Source organism: Strix uralensis, chromosome 3 (assembly GCF_047716275.1).
Source record: "Strix uralensis isolate ZFMK-TIS-50842 chromosome 3, bStrUra1, whole genome shotgun sequence".
Lineage (NCBI taxonomy): Eukaryota > Metazoa > Chordata > Aves > Strigiformes > Strigidae > Strix > Strix uralensis.
The window spans coordinates 50,562,664-50,583,369 of record NC_133974.1 but is presented as its reverse complement, the minus strand read 5'-3'; the positions used below and the strand labels follow the sequence as shown (position 1 = coordinate 50,583,369).

General features: G+C 35.8%; 1 protein-coding gene across 4 annotated transcripts in view; it reads left to right on the top strand.

Annotated features, from left to right (window-relative positions):
• Window positions 1-20,706, top strand: part of ATG5 (autophagy related 5) — an 85,154-nt gene that overhangs the window by 50,030 nt on the left and 14,418 nt on the right. For all 4 annotated transcript variants that reach the window (XR_012628102.1, XM_074862207.1, XM_074862209.1 and 1 more), the window contains exon 7: window positions 7,652-7,769. Coding sequence is in view for 3 of the 4 variants with exons in the window: in XM_074862207.1 (XP_074718308.1) it covers window positions 7,652-7,769 (118 nt within the window). In the remaining variant the exon portion in view is untranslated. The remainder of the gene's footprint in view (window positions 1-7,651; window positions 7,770-20,706) is intronic.

The following is a 20,706-nucleotide window of genomic DNA, read 5'->3' as shown; positions in this document are numbered from 1 at the left end:
TGAGTTAAAGCTTCCACCAAGGGAACACATCATATAGTTGTTCTTGCTTTTAAAACAGTGATCATTAATGTTCAAAAACTAAAGGATTTCCAGCTTGTGTAATAATGTTAAGAGTGCTTTCAAGAATAACAAAATTTTCACTTTACTTGGTATGTGTACAGGTTATAATTTTGACTGCAAATTTATATTTTCTTGACCATGTAAAGTATGCAAATGTAAGAAAATCAGTTTGAGGTAACATGCTTCTATAGGAGAAAAATGATCCATGGAGCCAGTTTGTATGTCCTTCATGCTACGCAGTGTTCTTTTAACAGTATATGTTATTTTCATATCTTATCCTTTCATGTTACTTCAAATCTTAGGAGTAAGAAGTTTTAAAGATATATCCAAATACACATTTGTTATGTCCATATTAAAGTGTATGTACAGGTATTCATGGAATTATGTGAAGCTGCAATCCAGTGGTATACTTCTGCACTACTAATTTGTGTGACTGCTATTAGTGTGAATTAAATGTATAAAGTGTAGCTTGTTTGTTTCATCTGGGTTTTTTTGTTGCTGTTGCATGTCTCTTAAAAATATTAGAGTATAATGTTCCTGTTCATCACCATAAAGACTTTTCATGAGGAACCCAAAATTTCCTTCACACCACACAACTGCAGAAATCCTAGTACAAACTCAAGAAAAAGTGAAAGGATACGTTTTTTTTCTATAGGTTGTAATCGGGTATATGTTGTCATTTTTACAGCCACTGAAAATATGTAATTTATTAGAGCAATTTAAAATGTATTATGGGAAAAACAAGTCATTTGATTTATTCTATATGTTGACTTTACAGCTTTACAGTTGATATCCCATCCTGTCAATGAGTCAGTTTTTTTCTGGTAATTTTAGATGTGTGTTGAGCATGTTTATACTTCTTTTCATCTTACAGTTTTTAGTTACATATTGGACATATAAAACCATTACTTAGTTCTTTTATTCAAAACATTTTAATTAGTTCCATTTTGTAATGTGACGTACTTTATTCTCTGAACAGTGATGTGACGTTGTAGGTAAGCAGTTCAAAATTCTGAATGCTAACAAAAGCAGGGCCAGCTTTATTCAAAGCATACAAAATCATAACTAGAGCATCTATTCGATGGAGTTTGCAGAGACTAATTAAAGAAATACTAGAAATAGTCTTAATTTTCTTGGAACGTTGTTCCAGTCCTAACAACTTAGAGAGTAAGTGAAATAGAAGTCATCAAAGTTATACAATAAAGCAATGGGGTGCCTGGACGAAGTCCTCTATAGCTTCGAAGATTTGAAGGAGAGGAGAGGAGGAATGGTTACAGGAGAAGGACAAATAATGTTGTCATGTTTCATGCCTCTTGTAATAGAAGCTCAAAAAATAATGATGAAATTTAAAAGGTGACAGATTTCAAGTGGATAAAACTAGATCATTTCATTTTGTGTGTGTGTGTTTATGTACTTTAGCTTGTTGAGCTGAAAATCAGGGGTGAACTTGCTGCCTTACAAAAGACGAAGTTTGTAGGTTTTTAATAGGTGATTGAGGAAGAGTGAGTTCTTTGAAGCTTCTTTCAGTGTGTATATGTATTTCTGATTGAGTTTAACTTTAGGTTGTCCTTCATATAGTCAATCTGCTTGTGGATTTGATTTGAGGAGGGGGATGTTGCTTGAAACGCAGAAGAAGAGCTGTGACTTTAGTTTGTTTCACTGGGACTCTGGATTTCTCTTATGACCCACTGCTTTAATATTTCAAGGGAAGGCTAGCAGAGGGAAATGGAGGAGAGCAGTTCCTGCTTTTTAGCTGAGTCTTTGTAAAGGTATAAATGTTAAATCTGAGTAATCAGTTTGTGAGGTCTACTGCTGAGGGAGTTTCTTTAGTCCAAACTGCACTAATATGCTTTCTAAGCAAATGGTATGTTCTTCTAGCAAAGAAATTGTTTGGGATGAATTATATATGATGGCAACAGTGTAACCGATGCCTCTGAGAAAATTATTTAAAATAAGGGGACCGTGTTCTTTTTAAGAAATAAATAGATAAAAATAAAAAGAGGTATTTTAGTGTGTTTCATTTTGAGCATTGGGTTTCCTGAAGGTAACCTCTCATTTTGTCATTGGAAAGTTCTACATAGCATGAAAGCTGTGCTCTAAAGTGTCAGAGACAACCTTGCACTGCAGCTGTAAATTAGGCTTTGTGTAGGAATAAGCTGGTTTTACCTTTTTTTTTTTTTTAGTGGGACAAACTTGTAGAAATACCTTGTTTCAGTATTCTAGTTAGAATAAGTATTATCAGCATTTGAATTTCCTCCCCTCTGTGTTGTCATCAGAAAGCAGTGATTTGCAAACAGACCCTTAAAGCATTAGTTGAGAGTGTTGCTGCAGAGTCTTGGTCAATGGAGCAATTACAAAATAGTTACCTTGTGTCCTTCTCGCAAAAAGAAAGGTGCAAACTTGAGCCCATCTTTCTCTGAAAGTCTCTGTTGGTTTTCACACTGTCAACCTGTGAGCATAAAAAGTGAGAGAACAACTTTTCTTGAAACTCCTTGCATTCTGGCAGCTTAAGAGCCCCTGCAGAATCTTTGGAGGGAACAGACATAAAAGTAATTTTAAATGGTTTAATAACAGAGTTGCAAATTCCATCCACTCTTCCTGGTCTGTGGACTGTTAGCATTGAATTTGGTATGTTGAAGTAAAATAATCACTTAAGGAAACAGAGGTGGGTAATTAATACTTTTTAATGCAGAAATTCAGTTAATTCTTAAGATTTAATAAACCGATATGAACATTCTGAGCAGCTTATTTACTTAATTTTATATTTTTCTGGAAGTCAGCTTTGCTGTTACCACAACACCTATAAATTGAATTTTATAACTACAGCTTGGAGCAAATCTGTGATGAATAATACATGATTTTAAGGACAGTGATCAAAGTTCCTTGCAGCACAGAAAAAATACCAGACTAATAAGAAAAAGTGATCCAGGGATATTTTAGAGGCATTTATTAAACTAGCATTCTCACGTTATATTTGCTGGTTTGGGTTTTTTAGTTGGTCAATATATTAACATTATATTTTCTCTCTTGCATTGTAATTCCAATTGTCTGAGGGCACTGAATGTGATGCAATTATTTAATCTTTGGCTTTATCACATTCATCTTGGTCAAACACAGTGTTAAACTGTGTATAAATTTAACAAAGGTACATGGTGACTAAAATGATTTTCCTCCTTTGGAAATCTTTGTGATGATAATTTCAGAGTGAATGGGAAGTCTCCCTCTGTTTTAGTCATCCATTTGTATCAGAATTTTCATTTAAACATTCTTCCATTTTGCTTCTATCAAGTAACTTGCTTTGAGTTGCTTTAATAAGATGTATTTTGGGGTGTGAGATTTCTGTATCTTATATTGAGATTTTTAAAAGCTAAAGTCAGAAAGTGTTGGTTTTGGATCATAATAAATATAACTATTATAGTTCTGTCTGACATAGTAACCATTTCTGAGTCTTGTTTGCTATCATACAAGATGTGAAGTGGAAAGAAACATATCACTTCCTTTTTTTTTTTTCCCAAACATTAATGAAGAATTAAGAATCAAACAGTTTTTTGCTTTAAATATGTTTTGTATCAGAGAGGAATCTGTTTTTTTCCTTCTGCTTCTCAAACTGCTCTTTGAGTAATGGCAGCTTGTTAAGAAAAGGCTTCCTTCATTTGTACTGAAATGAATAAATTACCTTTTTAATTCTTTGGGAAGAGGACACAATTTAAGTCTGTAAGTAACAAACATGGATTATTTTACATAATTTTTAAAAAAATCTGTAGGTTTGCAGCTAATTTACTGGAATATAGTGTTTGTGTATAGGTATACTGTATTACAGTTCAGTAGTGAAAATGCAGTTACCTTGATGTTGTGTATTTGGCATTTAAATAATGGATTTCAAGTTACGCTGTACCTCAAATCTCTAGCCTTAGGGTGTATAAGTATATTATTTACTAGTGCACTTTGAAAATAACTGTTTCAAGGTTTTCCTGACTGAAGCATGAAGTGATTGCTTATAAAATAGTCGATGAAGAAATGAGTATAATAATTTTTTGAAATTTTTTTTTGAAGTAAAATACTGAGACTCCAGCTGACACAAATCTTTCAGAATCTATTTATTTAGAAGCATAAACTGGAAGGTATGCTGGGAAGTAGCAGCAATTGTGAATAGGGAAATATTTTAAGATTGAAAACACAAGTTAAAAGTAAGACTGGACCATAGGAGAGCAAATCAATTTAGTAAGTAATTCAGTGTCTCCTGTGGTTTTTAATTTGAGATTACAAATTAAGTGAAAGGAGAATTTGAAGTTTAACATCACAAGTTTGGGCCTAGAACAGTATTTCCTTCAATACGTGTTTGCCTAGCTCTTTTTGTAAGCTTTTGTTAATTGAATGATGAAATAGGAATCACAAGTATCAGTTAAGCAGTATTGATATTTTTAGCTATGTGATCACCTTTACTCTGTTGTGGAGTTGATTAGGATGCAAGTACCACACTAGATTCTTCTGTCGTCCTAGCATAATTTTAGGATGTCTTGATAGGTGGAACATAAATTAATACTTCAAAATGTTAAATATGTTGTATAAACAGGAAGTGTGCAGGGAAGTGCAAAAAAGAACTGTAGATATTGGCCAGTTATTTATACAGAAATATTTTGCAGCATTAATTTAACTTATAAAATTGTTTTAATCTGTTTGAGTCACACTGCCAATTGCAAAAGCAAATGATTGATTTTTAGTTTTGCTTTTGTTTAAGAAAGCATGATTGGAGATAGGAAGCTCAGAACAGCAGCACTGAATGGTGTGGAGTTAGAGGTCTACATACACACAATTTTGCTTATAAAGCATTTTATTATCTGCTGTGATCATCAGTTTATGCAGCCTGCAGACATGCCAATATTGCAGAATAATGAATGTGAATTGGAATAAATCTGCGCTTATCTTTCTTTATTGTATAGTCATCTGTTTGATGATGATACTCAAATCTTTGGCCTGCTATTCAGATGTTCTCCCTCCTACATCTCTGATGCTATTTGTTGCATAGGCTGCCTTGCTGGCTTGTTTTGGCCATCTAATGTTAGCTGTTTACATATGTAAAAGCTCTCTCTGATGTGGTATTTTTTATTCATTGGTGATTTTTTCCAGAAGCCAGTCAAATGTTTCTATTTGCCTTATTCTGCAGGTATCAGGATATATGAAATGAGTTTAAGAGCCAAGTAATCCCTCTTAATATGTGACTAGTTTCAGAATGACAGTCAAAATATGGAGCAGTTGAAGCAACTGTAGATAACATTATTAAAACTGTAAAACTTGGAACAAGAGGTAGGGCAAGTTAAGGAGGACCACCTTAGGCTAGGTCTTCAGAACTTGCTTTTGCTACACACCCAGAAATAGTTGTTTCCCTTTCTGACACAAATTTTTTCTTACCTGAGTTTACTGGTGATTTTCAGTCTTAGCTGCCACTTCCATTTAATCTTTCAGTCTGATAACCTGCCTGTCTAGTTTCCTGTGAGTGGAGTCTTTTTTTTTTTTTCTTCTTTTTTCCCCAACAAAATAGAAACACTGGAAACATTGCTTGTTTCTTTTCTGCAACAAAGTACTTGGTGATTCAGGTCTAATATTAAGCAAAAAGAAGCCAAAGATACACACCCAAATACCAGCAGAAAAATTGTTTCAGCACCAGTGAAAGAGCAGTATTTCAGATGGGGCTTTGCCGCATATTGCTTTCAGGCAGACATGGTATTGTGATGGTTCTGTGACTACAGCAATTTGTCATCTTTTCAATTAGTCACTTTTAAATTGTGCATTGAGATTTTTTAATTTAAAACATTTCTACAAAGCAGAAGACATCTTAGAAAATATATGGAAAATGTACTTTTGAGCAAATATTTAATAAAATTGATATGATATTTTCAGGGAGTAGTTAATTTTCTTGTACTTTGCTTTTTATATAAAATAAATCATTATGCAAACTCGTATTACTTGTAAAGCTTCTTGGTTGAGTTTAAATCAGTTTAAACAAAATGATAAGTTTAAATGATGAGAGGTGTTTTTTAGTGTAAAGTGGTTCATTATAAAACAGCAGAGACTATGAACTTGACAAGTTACTGAAAATATGATGGAGTATGTAGGGAAGCCTCAGGTTTTATGGTTTTAGGCTGCCAGCTTATGCACATGTAGGAATTCTTTTTCTACTTTGTGAGTTCAGTATGTGCAGTAACTTTTAGTTGTTTCAATACTGTTAGAGTAGCAGCAGAGTGTTTAGGCAGAAAATTCAAATCCTTTCCTTTAGATGGAAATACTGGTAACTCTCTGATTAAAACCCAGCAATTCTTGAGTTATGTTTTTCATTTTAAGATGCATCCTGTATAAAATATCTGACTAATTAAATTGTGGATTTCATTTAGTGTTTGATGTTCTGTTGATTCTGAAAAGGTCCAGGCAAGCTGACTACTCTTTATTTGGCAGGATGATAGGGAAGAAAAGTTATAACTGCTAGCACAGTACGTAACTATATAGCTTGTCTCTGATCCTGTGAGGCTTTATGCTGCCTTAAAGGGCCTCTCAAAATTTTCCCGCACCTATAACTCTTCTCAATGCCAGTGTACCTGAATAGGTAATTTTAATCTATTTTTTTTCTCACTGTAATTTTGTTTTCACTGTCACTTCCCTATCACTGTTACTATTTAAACTTTATTAAAAAGAGTAAAGTCTTCATTTGTTCTGCAATGCACAAGATTTGTGGTGCTATGTAGTAGTATAGAACAATGAGAAATTTCAATTGCAGTAAGTCCAACTTCCTAGAAAGTATGTTAACTTAGAGTTGAATATTTACTTTTATAAAAATTTGATTATTTGATACTAAGTTGTGGACATGATCAGTGTAAAATGCACTGCAAATTTTGGGCCAGGTGGTTGTCTTCGTATGCTTGTATATACTTGAAGGCATTTCCTTTGTAGATCTGTCATCAGCAATTACTGATTGACTCTCACCTGTTGTATCCTGCACATGCATTTAGCATCTTTTGAACAGCTCACAGCTACATTGGGGCTAGACTGTAAAATAAAATAATTTCAAAAGCATTATATTCTGTTGGAGCTATGATAATCGTAGTAGGAACAAACAATGGGTACTGTACAAATACATGCTTTAGGCCTATGTAGAGTATTTAAAATCATTGTCAGTTAACAGTTATGCAGTGATGTCTTTCTGGGCTAGATTAGAGATAGTACTGTTTTGCGTGATTGATTAAGCAAACATTGTACAAAACTCAACATTATGTAAGCGACCCATAACAGAAGGGTTTTTATTTAAAATGAAAAAAAAAAAAGAATTTAACACTCTTGTATCTATGACACTGTTTATAAATTATGTTCATGGTTTTCTTGAGTGTCAACTTGCTTTCAGTTGTTAATAAACAAAAATGCCCTTGCATTTCATGATATGAATGGAATGCAAGGAGGGAAAAAAAACCTCACAAATGGAAATGCCAGACACTTCTGCTAAAACCTCTTGTTCTGTGCTATCTTCTGCCTGTCTCAAATAGTAATACCAAATATTTGCATGGTCCTTAAATTGTTGGTTTTGCTAATTTTGTTATTAAAACAGGCAACAACAGAGAGACCTTTTATACAGAAGCTATTTCGACCAATTGCTTCAGGAGGACAGTTGCATACTTTGGAAGATCTGCTAAAAGATGTGTGTCCTAGTGCTATCGTCCCTGAAGGTACTGTAGAAATAACTTTTGTCCAATAAGATTTTTTTTTTTCTGTTGACGTATTGTTTCTTTGTTTTTTTTTTTTTAATATGGGGATTTTGGAGGTAGGACTATGTTTCAGTACCAGAGTTTCAGATTTCACTCCTTCCTGGCCCTTTAGTGTGCCCATTATACAGCACCTGCAGTGTTTGGAGAGGAAAAGATTGAGTCCTGAGGTATTCATGAAGGATTAATCTCTGGAAGTTTTATTTTAAAATTCATGTCCTCCTTTGCCATCAAGTTGTTCTTAATAAAAACATTCACGTTATTTTCTGCATTTTTAAAAAAGTATTCTTAAAGCAACATCCACAGAAGTTTTATTTTAAGTTACCTTTAATTTTATATAAACTTTTCATGTATAAAACTCCAAAATTGATAGAAATTGAAGATGTTTTCAGAATACTTTTTCCCCCTGTTGAAGCTCAACCTTGAAAAATGTACCAGAAAAGAAAGAGATTGTTATAAGTACGTAATAGTTTATGTGTACTAAGTAGTATTGTGTGACAAGATACCAATTAGTTCATGTAACATTGTATCATTTCATACAATGGCATTTGTGGAATAGCACTTTTCAAGATAAATAAGCATTTCTGGATATTATTTTAGCTTCAAAGATTAAAACTACTGGAACTCTGATATACTTTTTAGGTGGGATAATGTAGAAGTTATGAACTCTGCAAATTAAGATCAAAATTATTTAGTGTGAAATGTTTTTCATCTTGTTCTTGCTGTACAGGTTCTTACAGTACCTGTACAGCATATGTACAGCATATATACCCATATACCCATACAGTATATGGGTAACTTTTTCAGTCAAAAAATCACAATTTGTTTTGAGAAATGTCTGATATTCTAGAGAAGATCTTGACACAGAATTCACCAGTGTAGCATCAGCACCTTTTGACAGTAAAGCACTAAATTTGAAATCAGTGTAAAAATCTATAAGATGTTGTTGTACACAGAAGTTGTGTAATTCAAAATCAAACAGTTGTCATGGATTTCTTTAAGTGTGGTGATCTTAGAAATTGACTGAAATCTCAAAGTATTCTTTTTACCCCTGTTTAATACTTGTTAACACATGGAAACCATTTCTAAAAATAACAAAAGGTAAGAAAAATATGTAATGTTGATAGCCATGTATCTGTTTTCCAAAAGCTACTATAAATTTTAGAGCATAATTTTAAGTAATGCTTTCAACTAACTGTCCAAAAGATAAAGTAAGATACAAATAGATACTTGAATGTTAGCACAAGCAAGTTTAACCATCTTTAAGTAGTTAAGTGTGAGGATCCTACAGACACTACTGAAAAGGTACAAAGTGAATTTTAAAGAGTAAGAAGGATGATGCATTTTGACTTGGAAGGCAGTCGAGTACAAATTAAATGAAAAACTCAAAAAGCATTTGTGCAAAAGTTATTCCAAGATATAATGCATGATGTTGTTTATGTGGATTTGCTAAAGCTGCAGATGGGGAATGTGCTGGTTACTGCTTTTATTAAATGCGTGAATGTTATATAGTTTTATCTGTGTACCAATGACATGATGCTTCCCATTAGCAGTCCTTTTCAGATGTTGACAAATGTGCCAACCTTTAATAGCAGAATAGAATTGTGCTATGCTAATTGCTTGCTTCATTTTTGTTAAAGGCTAAAAAAACCCCTTAAACTGTTTACTCAATAGGGGCAAAAAATGGTGGTTACTTGGAAGAAAATAGGTACTATCCTTACACTTAGGAGGAGAAATTTGAAATTTGGAGAGGATAAGATTGAGTCCTTGGGCATTCATGAAGAATTATCTCTGAAAGTGTTATTTTAAAATTCATGTACTGCTCGTATTTTTATTTTTTTCCTTATATTGGAATATACTTGTCTGTTCCAGTATAAATCTGCTTCAATTTGGCCTAGTTCTTATATTTAAGATCCTACTGAGCAACTTGCAAACTTAAAGTTCAATAAATTTGATCCTTCTCATGGGTATGAGCTATCTGGGATGCAGCAGAATTTCTCCTGTAATGTGGCTTTGTATTGTTGCATTGTCCAATTGTTGCTCTTATATTCAGTGTGTTCTCCTCTTTTGGTAGGTAACAGAATGAAAGCTGAGCTAAATGCAGACAATAATATGAACTCTTGAGGAGATATGGGGGTAGACTGGTACATAGAGCCAGTGGAGGGGGAGGCAGACTGACTCAACAAGTAATTCGGAAGAAAATGACAGATCTGGGAGTCATTAAATGTGATGGGGAGAGCAACTATAAACAATGTGGCAGGATGAAAGAGACTGGAGCGACAGCCAAAAACTGACATAATAACTGTGAACACCTGGACAGAGTAAGTGGGTTAGGAGATGGTAAAAGGATGAGAGAGAAAAAGCAGCATATTGCATCTGGATCATACACAGAGATTGTGTAAGGCATCTGTGAAAGAATGGCAGTGGAAGTCCTGCTGATGAAGTGATTCCGATGGTCTGGAGACCCATTTGGAGAAACAAATTGAATCAGAAGTTGAAAAGAAGGGCAGTTTGCACTGGCAAAGTGAGAAGATGCAGGTGGATAGGTGGTCAGGTCAAGCTGGAGGTAGTCAGATAAGGGACTGGGGGAAAACTTGTTCAGGGTTTGCTGTACAAGTAGACTGCACCCCAGACAGGAATACAAAGTAGAAAATTAAGCATGGCAACACAGAAAGAAAAAAAGACCTAGGAGATAGATCAGACGGAAGGAGAACTAGGACAAAATTATGGAGAAGGGATCAAACTTATGGAAAATGACCTGAAAAGATGGATGTCCGTGACAGCAGTGATTCTTACTGCTGAGGAACATGCACAGGTAAGGTCAGTGCAGTTAAGAGGTCTGAAGGGCAGCACTGATTTAGACTTGACTGCTTCAGTTCATGACTGTTCACTGATGATTCAACGTAGCCAGTAAGTGAACTTTGATTGTGCTCTTGCTTGGCTTAATCCACTCATCTCATTCACTATTCAAATCTAATGTGCACCATATTAAGTGTTCATGCTCTAATACATGCTCTGAGCTATTAAAAAAAAAAAAAAACCCACCTTATTTACCAGACTGCATAGTGCCACTTGTGAGTTTTGCCTATAGAAATGTTAGCCATAATGAGGACATACTTAGCCGTTTTCCAGCAAGTAGACTAGACTCCTGAGACTAAAGAACCTCAGCATGTCTGTGCTACTGAAGTCTCCATGAAACCCACTCAGTCAACTCTTTCTCTCTGATATTGGTTCACTGAGAGTTTAACAAGCTTTCTCTGTCAATAGATGCTCCATCGGTTCAAAATGCAGAGGAGATTTTAGAGCTGAGTGATTCTATCCATTTTATGGACATATGAGAATTTAATGTGCAAGCATTTTTTGGAAACCTGGGAAACTATGCATAAATGTTTTTCTTCTAAAGTAGTTGTATCCATTTGAAGTTGAATACGTAAAATTTAGGAGATACCAGAGTTGTAGACTGCTTGTACAATCTTAATTTCCATGACATGCACACTGCTCATTATACAGCTTATAATCACTCTCCACCTCTCATGTCCCTTTGTTTTCACTTTTGTCTTCCTGCACAGGCTGGGCATGTTTTGGTGTCAGAGCTGTGTAGTGAAAAATGATTGTCCTGACTGTTGAAATGATGGATGGAGAATGAATGTACTTCAGGAAGTAGTATAATTTAGGCAGCTGAAAACTGACTTTGGGAATTGAATTCAGTTTTATCCTCTAGGGATTTCATTCATGTGATACTAAGCAAGCCGAGTGTTACAAAACCACCCATTTTATAGAGAGGAGCACTGGAAAAACCCAGTGATCAACGTGAGTGTTCTGCTGAACAGCTTGCTTGCTTGTACTTGGAATCAGTGAGAGCTCTGGGGCTTTGAGTGTGCAAACACCAGGCACTCTCTGAATCAAGTTCTAGGCCTCTCATTACTCTTCGTCTTTCCCGTCCTCCAAAAAATGGATACTTCTGGCCGTAATGTCTCTTTGACTTAAGTATATCATAAAATGATGATAATAGTCTCTTTCCACAGAAATATCGTGATGAAACAGTTTCTGAAGGAAAAAAAGCTTGTGGTCAAGACCGTTTGATTTTCATGATATTAAAAATTTGTCCTCTGGACCTTTTTTGGTATCTTCTAATTTTTTGTTCTTGTAAATTTATATGGTTTGTCTTAATCTAGAATTTATATTTATTCTGGTCAAGGCGTTAGAATAATGTTGCAACAAAACAGTATACTTTATCAAATATACGTTAGAAAATGATGACAGACATTTCCACATGTGCATTTTCAGACTTTATTCAGCGTTACCAAAGTTTACATCTACTTAATTTTTCTGAAAAAAAGGAAAAAAAAGTAGTGTCTTGTCAAAGATATGCTTAAAGACATAATAGATATTGGTGAAGCAACTTGCTTTCAACCTTTTTCACTCTTGTTTTCAAAAACTTAGATATTTTTCCAAGACTCTTTTTTAACCCCCTCTTTAGTGAATGAATGCATTGGTGACATTAGCTGCATTGTTTTGTCAGTGCAGCACAATCAATGTGAGCTTCTCTTTCTTTCTGGTTTTCTCTGTCTGTTGAACTTTTTTTTTCCCCCTTTTTCCTCCATGTTTTTCTCTTTTCCAATTACTTTTCATTCAACTGGAAGCTTCGTGGTAATTGTGATGATTGCTTGTCTATGGTGACATCCGTAACTGAGCTTTGTGCCGTGGGAACACAGAGAATATATGATTTTCAGAGTCAGCATTTGTAGCCATATATGTGAGCTGTTCCTGCTGCCAGATACTTAGGGACCACCACAAGAAGAGGGAGGGAAGGCTTTCAAGAACCACCCACAGTGTCTATATGCCTTTGCTTTAGGAAATATGGATATAATTAAGTCTCTCTTTTAACTGTGCTGAGAAAAAATATTTCAATGAAAAAATGTATTTTTATATATATGTGGATTGAATATATACATTGATTGCCAACTGTTGAAAACATGATGTGAATAACATTGTCAGAAGTAGAACAGGTTGAATAGTGACATTAAAACACTGATAGTGGAAACGGTCTTTGTGAAATACTGTGTCAATGTTACTTTGGACTGTTACAGACTGTGGGTAACTGTTTAGATACTGCATTTTATTTAAATTAGCTTATGAAACTATTTATTCAAGGCTTTTATTGTTTGTTGAAGTTCTCTAAAAAATAAAAACTTGGAGCAGCTATTATCCCGACCCATACTTCCCCGTCTGTCCTCAAACTGATCCTTTATTCAATTATGTGTATATTTTCCTGCTTAATGGAATGCTGTACAGTGCTCACCTTTCTGGAATGCTGAATAGTTTCATCTCCTTAAACTGTTCATCAGAGGAAAACTGATGGATAAAAGTTAAAGGCTTTTTGTCATGGGCATTGTTAGACCAAAGGAAAGAGTGGCTTCTACTAGAGTCAGTCCTTTAACTCTTCAAACTGAAGGAGTGTCACCTTGATCTTTTTTTTTTTTTGTCCTAATCACTGCAGTGGAATTGTTGCAGAGAGTATAGCAGTTTGGAAGCCATTTGTCAAAATGCATATCAAGCAATTTATAGATTACTAGTAATGATCAGAAATTGTGAAGAAAAGCAGTACTTCAAATTAGAACAAGCACTAAGAAGCCAGTGTAGTTCTTAAAACTTTTGGCAATTACATTAATTATCTTGACTGTAGAGGATACCCTGTTCCTCTAGAACAACAGGGAGAACGGCTACCTTTATTAATAGCAAACATCTTTAAGAATAATACAATGTGGAGAGAACCTTCAGAGAAGCTGTTCTTTTTTCACCTTACAGGATTCCTACTGCAGTACTGTACAGTACTTTCTTCCGGAAGACTAGGTTAGAACTGATCTAATATAACCCTCTCTTAATTGTCTGTCTAAATGAGTATTTAGACAGCAAATGTGTTAAATCGGATGTTTTCTCATTAGCTGAGTAGTTTTTCTTGGTGCCTGTTTAGCTGCTTCATAGGCAGAGGTTGTGGTTATGTGGCAACAGAAATAGTAAGACCAAGTCATCACAGAAAGTGCATCACCTTGCATTAAATATTGATGCATTTAATTTGTTTCAAATTTTTTTTCTTGCTTCTGGTCCTTCTGTGTTGACATGAAGTCTGGGAAACAGTGAAGTCCTACTTGTCATGTTTAATAAATATTAAAATTAATATTCTCAAAGACAACTAATCCAGTAATCACTTCCTCTGTATTGCAGCCTACTGAAATCTCTAAGGCATGTTATAATTTGGGTTTTAGTTATTGTAAAAATAAATTGTAATTTATCAGTTACACAGCAGTTCATAAATGAAAGACACACACCTTGGCCTGACATTTTACTACGGGTAAACCTATGCTGTGTATTAGTACATTTTTTATTTACTGTATTTCCATAATTATTGTTTACTTAAATTCATCTAAAAGCTGCATACAATTGAAATTGAACTTGGGAGTTCTGTGGTTGTATAGATAATACTTAACTTGTTATTCATGGACTACTATTCCTGACCTCCTAGAGTTATTGGTAATCCTTACTAGAAGATGTGCAATTTCATTTCAGTTTTCTAAAGTAAAACTTTGCAAGTTCTGCAATTCGAACATATTAAACTGTGTTTAGTTCTTAGTTGTGATCATATCCTGTTGGGGGGGCTGTGCTTGGTTTTGTTTTTACATTTGTTTCTCCCTGGTTGTTCATACTTAAAACCAAGGCAAGCTAATCATTTAGGTTTTGGACAGTGTTTAATTATTTCTGATCTTGATCCCAGCATCATGGAAGAGTGACACTTATCTTTCAGGCTTTTTTTAATTGTGTTGACCCAACTTTTTTTCTTTCATGTGAATGGCTCTATAGCTGTTTCCTTTCTTCTTCCTCCATCACGTTCCTTCAATACCTCCATTCTAGTTATACATAATTCTTGTTGCTCTGTGTTACTCTTTTAATATCTGCTTTTTCGTCCTTTAAAATTGGCTCTTCTTCTTCTTTGACTAAGCTCACCATAATTTGTATAACTATTTTTGTAATTTTTCAAACCTTAGTTGATTTCTTAATAGAAATAAATCTAGATCTTCAGGGAAGTAGTTATTCATTGTCACTTCTGCTTTAGTTCTTTCTTTGTGCTTTCCATCCTTTTGTCCTGTGGTGTTCCATTACCTGTACTTCCACTTCAGTTTCAATGAGTTTTTCAACATTTTTTCTACCATTGGATATGAAAATATAAAATATTTAGATATTAAATAGGGACCATGTCTCTCTATCAATGTTCTTTCATTTCCCAGTTTAGATCTCTTGGTTTTCAGACATCCTCCAAGAAGACTTATGTCCTGGTTACTCAGGGAAGTCCAGAATAAAATTGTCCAGTATCCCCCTTTTTGTTCATCATTTTATACTCCTGAAATTGTACAAAGATCCTTTCCAACCAACAGTCCAAAGTCCTAGTTTTACTTCTCATAGACTGTGCATCATGTAGTTTTGAATCTAAGCTCATGACAGATGTCTTTTTTTATTTTAATATGAAACACTCATTCACAAGGATTCCAGGGTTAGAATCAGATTATTCTGATTACTCATGCTACAGCTTGTAAACTTGTCTGATCTTTGTTCCTGTGCTTGTGGATGCCACTTGCACAGACAAAAGTTGATCCTTTAATTGGGCAGTTCTTGTGTGGTAAAGTGAAATTGTCAGCAGTAGTTCCAGTTCCAGAAAATTAGGCAGTCTTTTAAAAAACTTGAGAGTTATTACTATTTGTGAGAAGATTTAGTGTATTATGGAGGAACAGGCTAAGATGAAGCTCGATATTACCTGTGGTCTCTTAGACTGCATAGTTAAGGTTTCTGTGCCGATAAGGAAGAGAAGATGTTAAGACCATGTTGTTGCCTGCAAATACAGCATAAGGTCACGTAGCTGATATGGTAGAACACATTACTTAGGGGTATTCTTCCCAAAACTGCTGAATAACAAAATTAATTATCTGTGCCTGAAGGAGATAGCACCATGGCTGTTTTTCCCTACTGTCTAATAATCTCTTTCTTAGTGAAATTAGGTAGATTAGGCTACCTGCTTACAGCAACAGTGTCATTTAACAGATAAATAAAATTAAGTGCTACCTATCTGTTGCTGCTAGAGAGGTCATGCTGCATTTCCCCATGGTTTTATGCATGTGATGATAGGTGTTCCTGTTACCAATTAAGAGGCCTTTGTTTCCAGAAGTAGTGATAATCAGTTCTGAACTTCAGAGTTTATAAAATTTGAAAAAAACATGTGAATAATTCACAGCAATTTAAAAAAAAATAAAATTGTTTAGCAGATGTTTATGAGGTTCCTGTAAAAGAACATCTTAATACTGTAAACAGTTCATTTAGAAATGGTGACTCATCTTATTAGGAGAAGGGGATGAGCACAGTATGATCTTACATAACTACAGAGCAACAACTGCAAGAGGAAACAGTGTTGAGTTCAACAGAATGCTTTGAAGAGGCAAAGGGTTAAAGTGATATAAACCAGAGTTGTTCTGGGGGAGGGAAAGACTTCTTTCCTCTTCCACACCAGAAATTTAAGACATTGTGAGTAATGCAAAGATAAAAATTGTATAATGCAGAAGGAAGCAGTTTTCTTCCACTGCTATCATGTCTAAACAATTCTGGATACAATTTTAATTTGCCAGTGTTGTTGAAGTCTTCATAAAAGTTGTTTTGATTTTTGTCTCATGCTTCCTTGAAGACTCAAATGGTAAACATTTGGACATAATGACGCAAACAGTAGGCTATCAATCAATCCCAGTTTTCACAGCATTGTTGTTCATTCAGAAAAGCTGTGTGAACTGACCTCTTTCTACTGCAGTGTCATTAGTTCTTTCAAAAATAAAACAAGGATCAAAAAGACTTCCAGGATTTTTCTCTTAAGACTTGCTGTACTGAATGATTTTATGAAATTAAGGATCAACTGTTTTCAATTACCTCTCAGCTTTTTTTAATGTATATTGTATGAGAGACTACATATTAATTGTTTTTGTTCTCCCTCAGTTTTCTAAGCACTGACTTCCAGTAAATTAGTCAAACAGAAAATTGAATTTAGATGAGATTTGCTCTGTAGGCTCCTAATTTTGATGCAAGTGACAAATAGTGCAATAGAAGGAGGTAGATGTATGCAGTGTGCATGTCTTTGGATTGACCTGAAATATAACTGAGCTTGCTCTGTCTGAGGTCAGAATTAGCTGGACCTGGCATATACCACAGGAGCTGCACGGCACCATCCCAGTCCTTGCTGCTCCAGTTGTGAGCAAACTTACAAAGCTTTTGCTCTCCACATCTAGGTAGTAAGTGTGACAATCTGTGCTCCCTGCAGGCTAGTCTCTCCATTTCAGTGCTGTGGAGGTATAGTGTTGAAATACTTTTCCAGACCACCTAAATTTAGAAATATAACTAGCCCTCATGAGTTTTAGGCAGTTACTATCCACACTTTGATCCCACATGGGTATGACAGTATTGTGAAGGGCTAGAGGTCTTGTAGTGTACACGCATACTAAAAAATTATTAAAAACTCACCAGTGATAAGAATTCTAGTCCACTGTTTACTATGAGAGTCATCTTGCAGGTCAGAACTGAACTTCAGACCACTACTTAAGCTATTCCACTCTCCTTGTGTCCTTGACTCGGTGGTTGCTCTCCATGTTAGAGGAGGTCATCACGTACGTCTCCTTTCTGGTGTGAGTCATTATTTGTGACTTATCTTTTCCTAACCAGGCCATCTGCTTGGATTATCCTTCTGCGTCTGCCTTTCATCTGTCTGATTTCTGACTTTTTGATTTTTTTTTTTTAATTTTTTTTTTACACCCACACACATCTACCTGCCCCAGTTACCTTTTCTTTTTAAGTTGAAGTGGAAAGATTTAATTTTTCTCTGTGTTAAAATTGCATGCCTTTTGATTTAGTAGTTCTTTTTGATCAAAAGGGGTGGAAGTCCAGAGGTTGGCTCGAGACTATAGAATTAATAGTCATGACTACAGAATTAATATACAATTAATTGGTCATGACTACACAGAAAGGTGCAAATAATCTGAGAGTTAATAGTGTGGCAGCTGTGCTATTTATATGGCTTCTTGTTAGCCATCTTCATTTCTAAACAAGCTCTTTGAATAATCAGAGAGGGCTTCTGTGTATACAGAATGTTCTGTCTTGCTTCTCTCAAAAGAAAAGAAAAAACATGGTGTGGATATAGGGCTGGTTGTGGTCTTTCTGCATAGAATTTCTCTGGAAACAGCAAGCATAACTTGGTTTTAAGGATTGCTCCAACGTTACCTCAATTGACTATACAAGGATTATCCATTTGGTAAGTCGTGAGCCCTCTGCACCTTTCCTAGTGGCAAATGGGATGAAATTTAAGAAGTCCAAATGCCAGACTCTGCACCTAGGATGGGTTAATGCTGGGCATAAGTATAAACTGGGAGAGGAGTGGCTGGAGAGACCCACCTTGCAGAAAGGTATCTGGGGGTGCTGGTTTGACACTAAGCTCAACATGAGTCAGCAGTGTGCCCTGGCAGCCAAGAGGGCAACCTGCATCCTGGGGAGCATCAAACACAGCATAACCAGCAGGTCAAAAGAGGTGATTATCCTCCTGAATTCAGTGTTGGTGGGGACTCACCTTGTGTACTGTGTGCAGTTCTGGGCCCCACAATTTAAGAAGGATGTGAAGGTCCTTGAATACATCCAGAGGAGGGCAACAAAGCTGGTGACAGCTGGAAGGAATGTCCTGTGAGGAGTGGCTGAGGACTTTGGACTTGTCTAGCTTGGAGAACAGGAGGCTGAGGAGTGACCTCATTGCTCTCTACAGCTTCCTGAGGAGGGGAAGTGGAGAGGGAGGTGCTGAGCTCTTCTCCCTGGTATCCAGTGATAGGATGCATGGGAATGATTCAAAGCTGCACCAGGGGAGGTTTAGAATGGACGTTAGGAAGCATTTCTTTATCAAGAAGGTGGTCAAACACTGGAATAGGCTTCCTAGAGAGATGGTTGATGCCCCAAGCCTGTCAGTGTTGGAGGCATTTGGACAATGCCTTTAATAACATTCTTTAACTTTTGACAGCCCTGAATTGGTCAGGCAGTTGGACTAGATGATCACTGTAGGTCCCTTCCAACTGAAATATTCTATTATTCTAGTCTAGTTTTTCCTCTTCCATCCAGCAACTGTCTTAATATCACAAAAGTAATGTGCTTTTTCTTTGCTACTTAGAAGTGGTTTCTGGGCATGCACATGCATGCACATTCAAAAGGGTAGAATGTAGGAAGAGGTACAGCAAGTAGGGGAATAATCCTGTTTCTCGGACAAGCCTTTAGAAATTTGTTCAGCTTCAGCTATATTTGTTCTGTTGGCCACCCAATAAGTTTTATTAGTATCAGACTCCAGACTGTTCTCTTTAAATTTGTCAGAAGGCCAATGACTTTATTCAGGCACAACAAAGTTTTTTAAGTCTATTATTAACAGTGGTAGTATGAAATGGAGAAAGTAAAATCCTCCACAGAGCAAATAACTTTTTCAAAACTTGGCTTATTCTGTTTAAAAATCACAAGCCAGCACTTCTAAAATTCTCTGCAGAAGAGAGGTGGGATTTTTCATCCTGGAGTGGTGGTCTTCATGAGCTGCAGCAGAGCTGCGCTTCCTGGGAGCACCAGCGTCCTACCCCCAAATCCCTGATGGAATGCTATGGATCTGAAATCTAGGCAGTCAAGAAAAGATTGTGGAAATTTACTAGAAATTGGGCAAGTTTTCTGTCAGTAATCTGCCATACATATGACTTTTCCTAAAACTGTTGGAATCAAAACATCTTGACAAAATGTTTTGGTTGTGGTGAATTTTCAGTTTTAAAAGGAATATTTTTTGTATTTTAGGAGGAGACATCAGGTTCTTTATGCATTGTACGGACGTGGCAGTGTGTTCCCACAGAACTTATCACTTAGACAAAAGATGAGTGAAGAGATACAAAAAGGAAGGAGAAATTAGAGGCACAGAGGGGTGATGTGGCTTGCAGCTGGTCACACTGAGACCAGTAGCAGAGTTAAGAAGAATTGGATTTTTTTTGAATCCTGATCTAAATCAGTTTGTCTTACCCCAAGGAGATCACAGAGGTCACTCAGTATGACTGAGTCATCAAAAACTTCACAGAAAAAACACAAAACAAACCTTTCTTCTCGATTCTCATATGTCTTTGCTCACAGAAACAAGCTTGTCAGCAACAGCTAAAGTACACAAAGTGTATAGATTTACAGGATATCATTTATGGTTAGTTTCATAGAAAATGTGAGAATGCCCCAGAATTCTTTTTTTCAGTAGGGGTCATCATGCTGTTAATGTTCACATGCTGTATAATCACTGCTGGCTTTAGTACTGTAACTGGTGCAAGTATAACTGGAGAATTTAGTGGGTATACAAGAGCTTTCAGGAGACAACAGTAAACCTTCATGAAGAATTGCAACATGAAATTCTCAACCAGGACACTGCAGTGCACGGCTGGATTTAGACATTGTGGTGTCAGTGTTTTTATTTATACTAGTAAACAAAAGAGGGCTAGAACATGTGGTGTTTGTGCTGTATGATTATTAGCAGTTCTGTCATAATTTTGGTCTAGGCCAGTTAATACTCTCTCAGAAAATTTGAGCAGTGTTTATGGATTAACAGTCTGGGGACTATCCTCAGTAAGCAATATGAAAGGGGAGATAATTCAGCTGAATAGGCATGAGCTGTTCTCTGACACTTGCCCTGAGGTCAGAGAGTGGGTTCTGGTCCATTTTGAGCTACAGCTATACCTTTAAATCAGGTATATGGACTGTATCTTTAAGGGGGGGCTGAGAAAAATCGTTCCCATCTTCCTTGCTTCTCTCTTGCAGTCTTGTTCTTTCCTGCCTT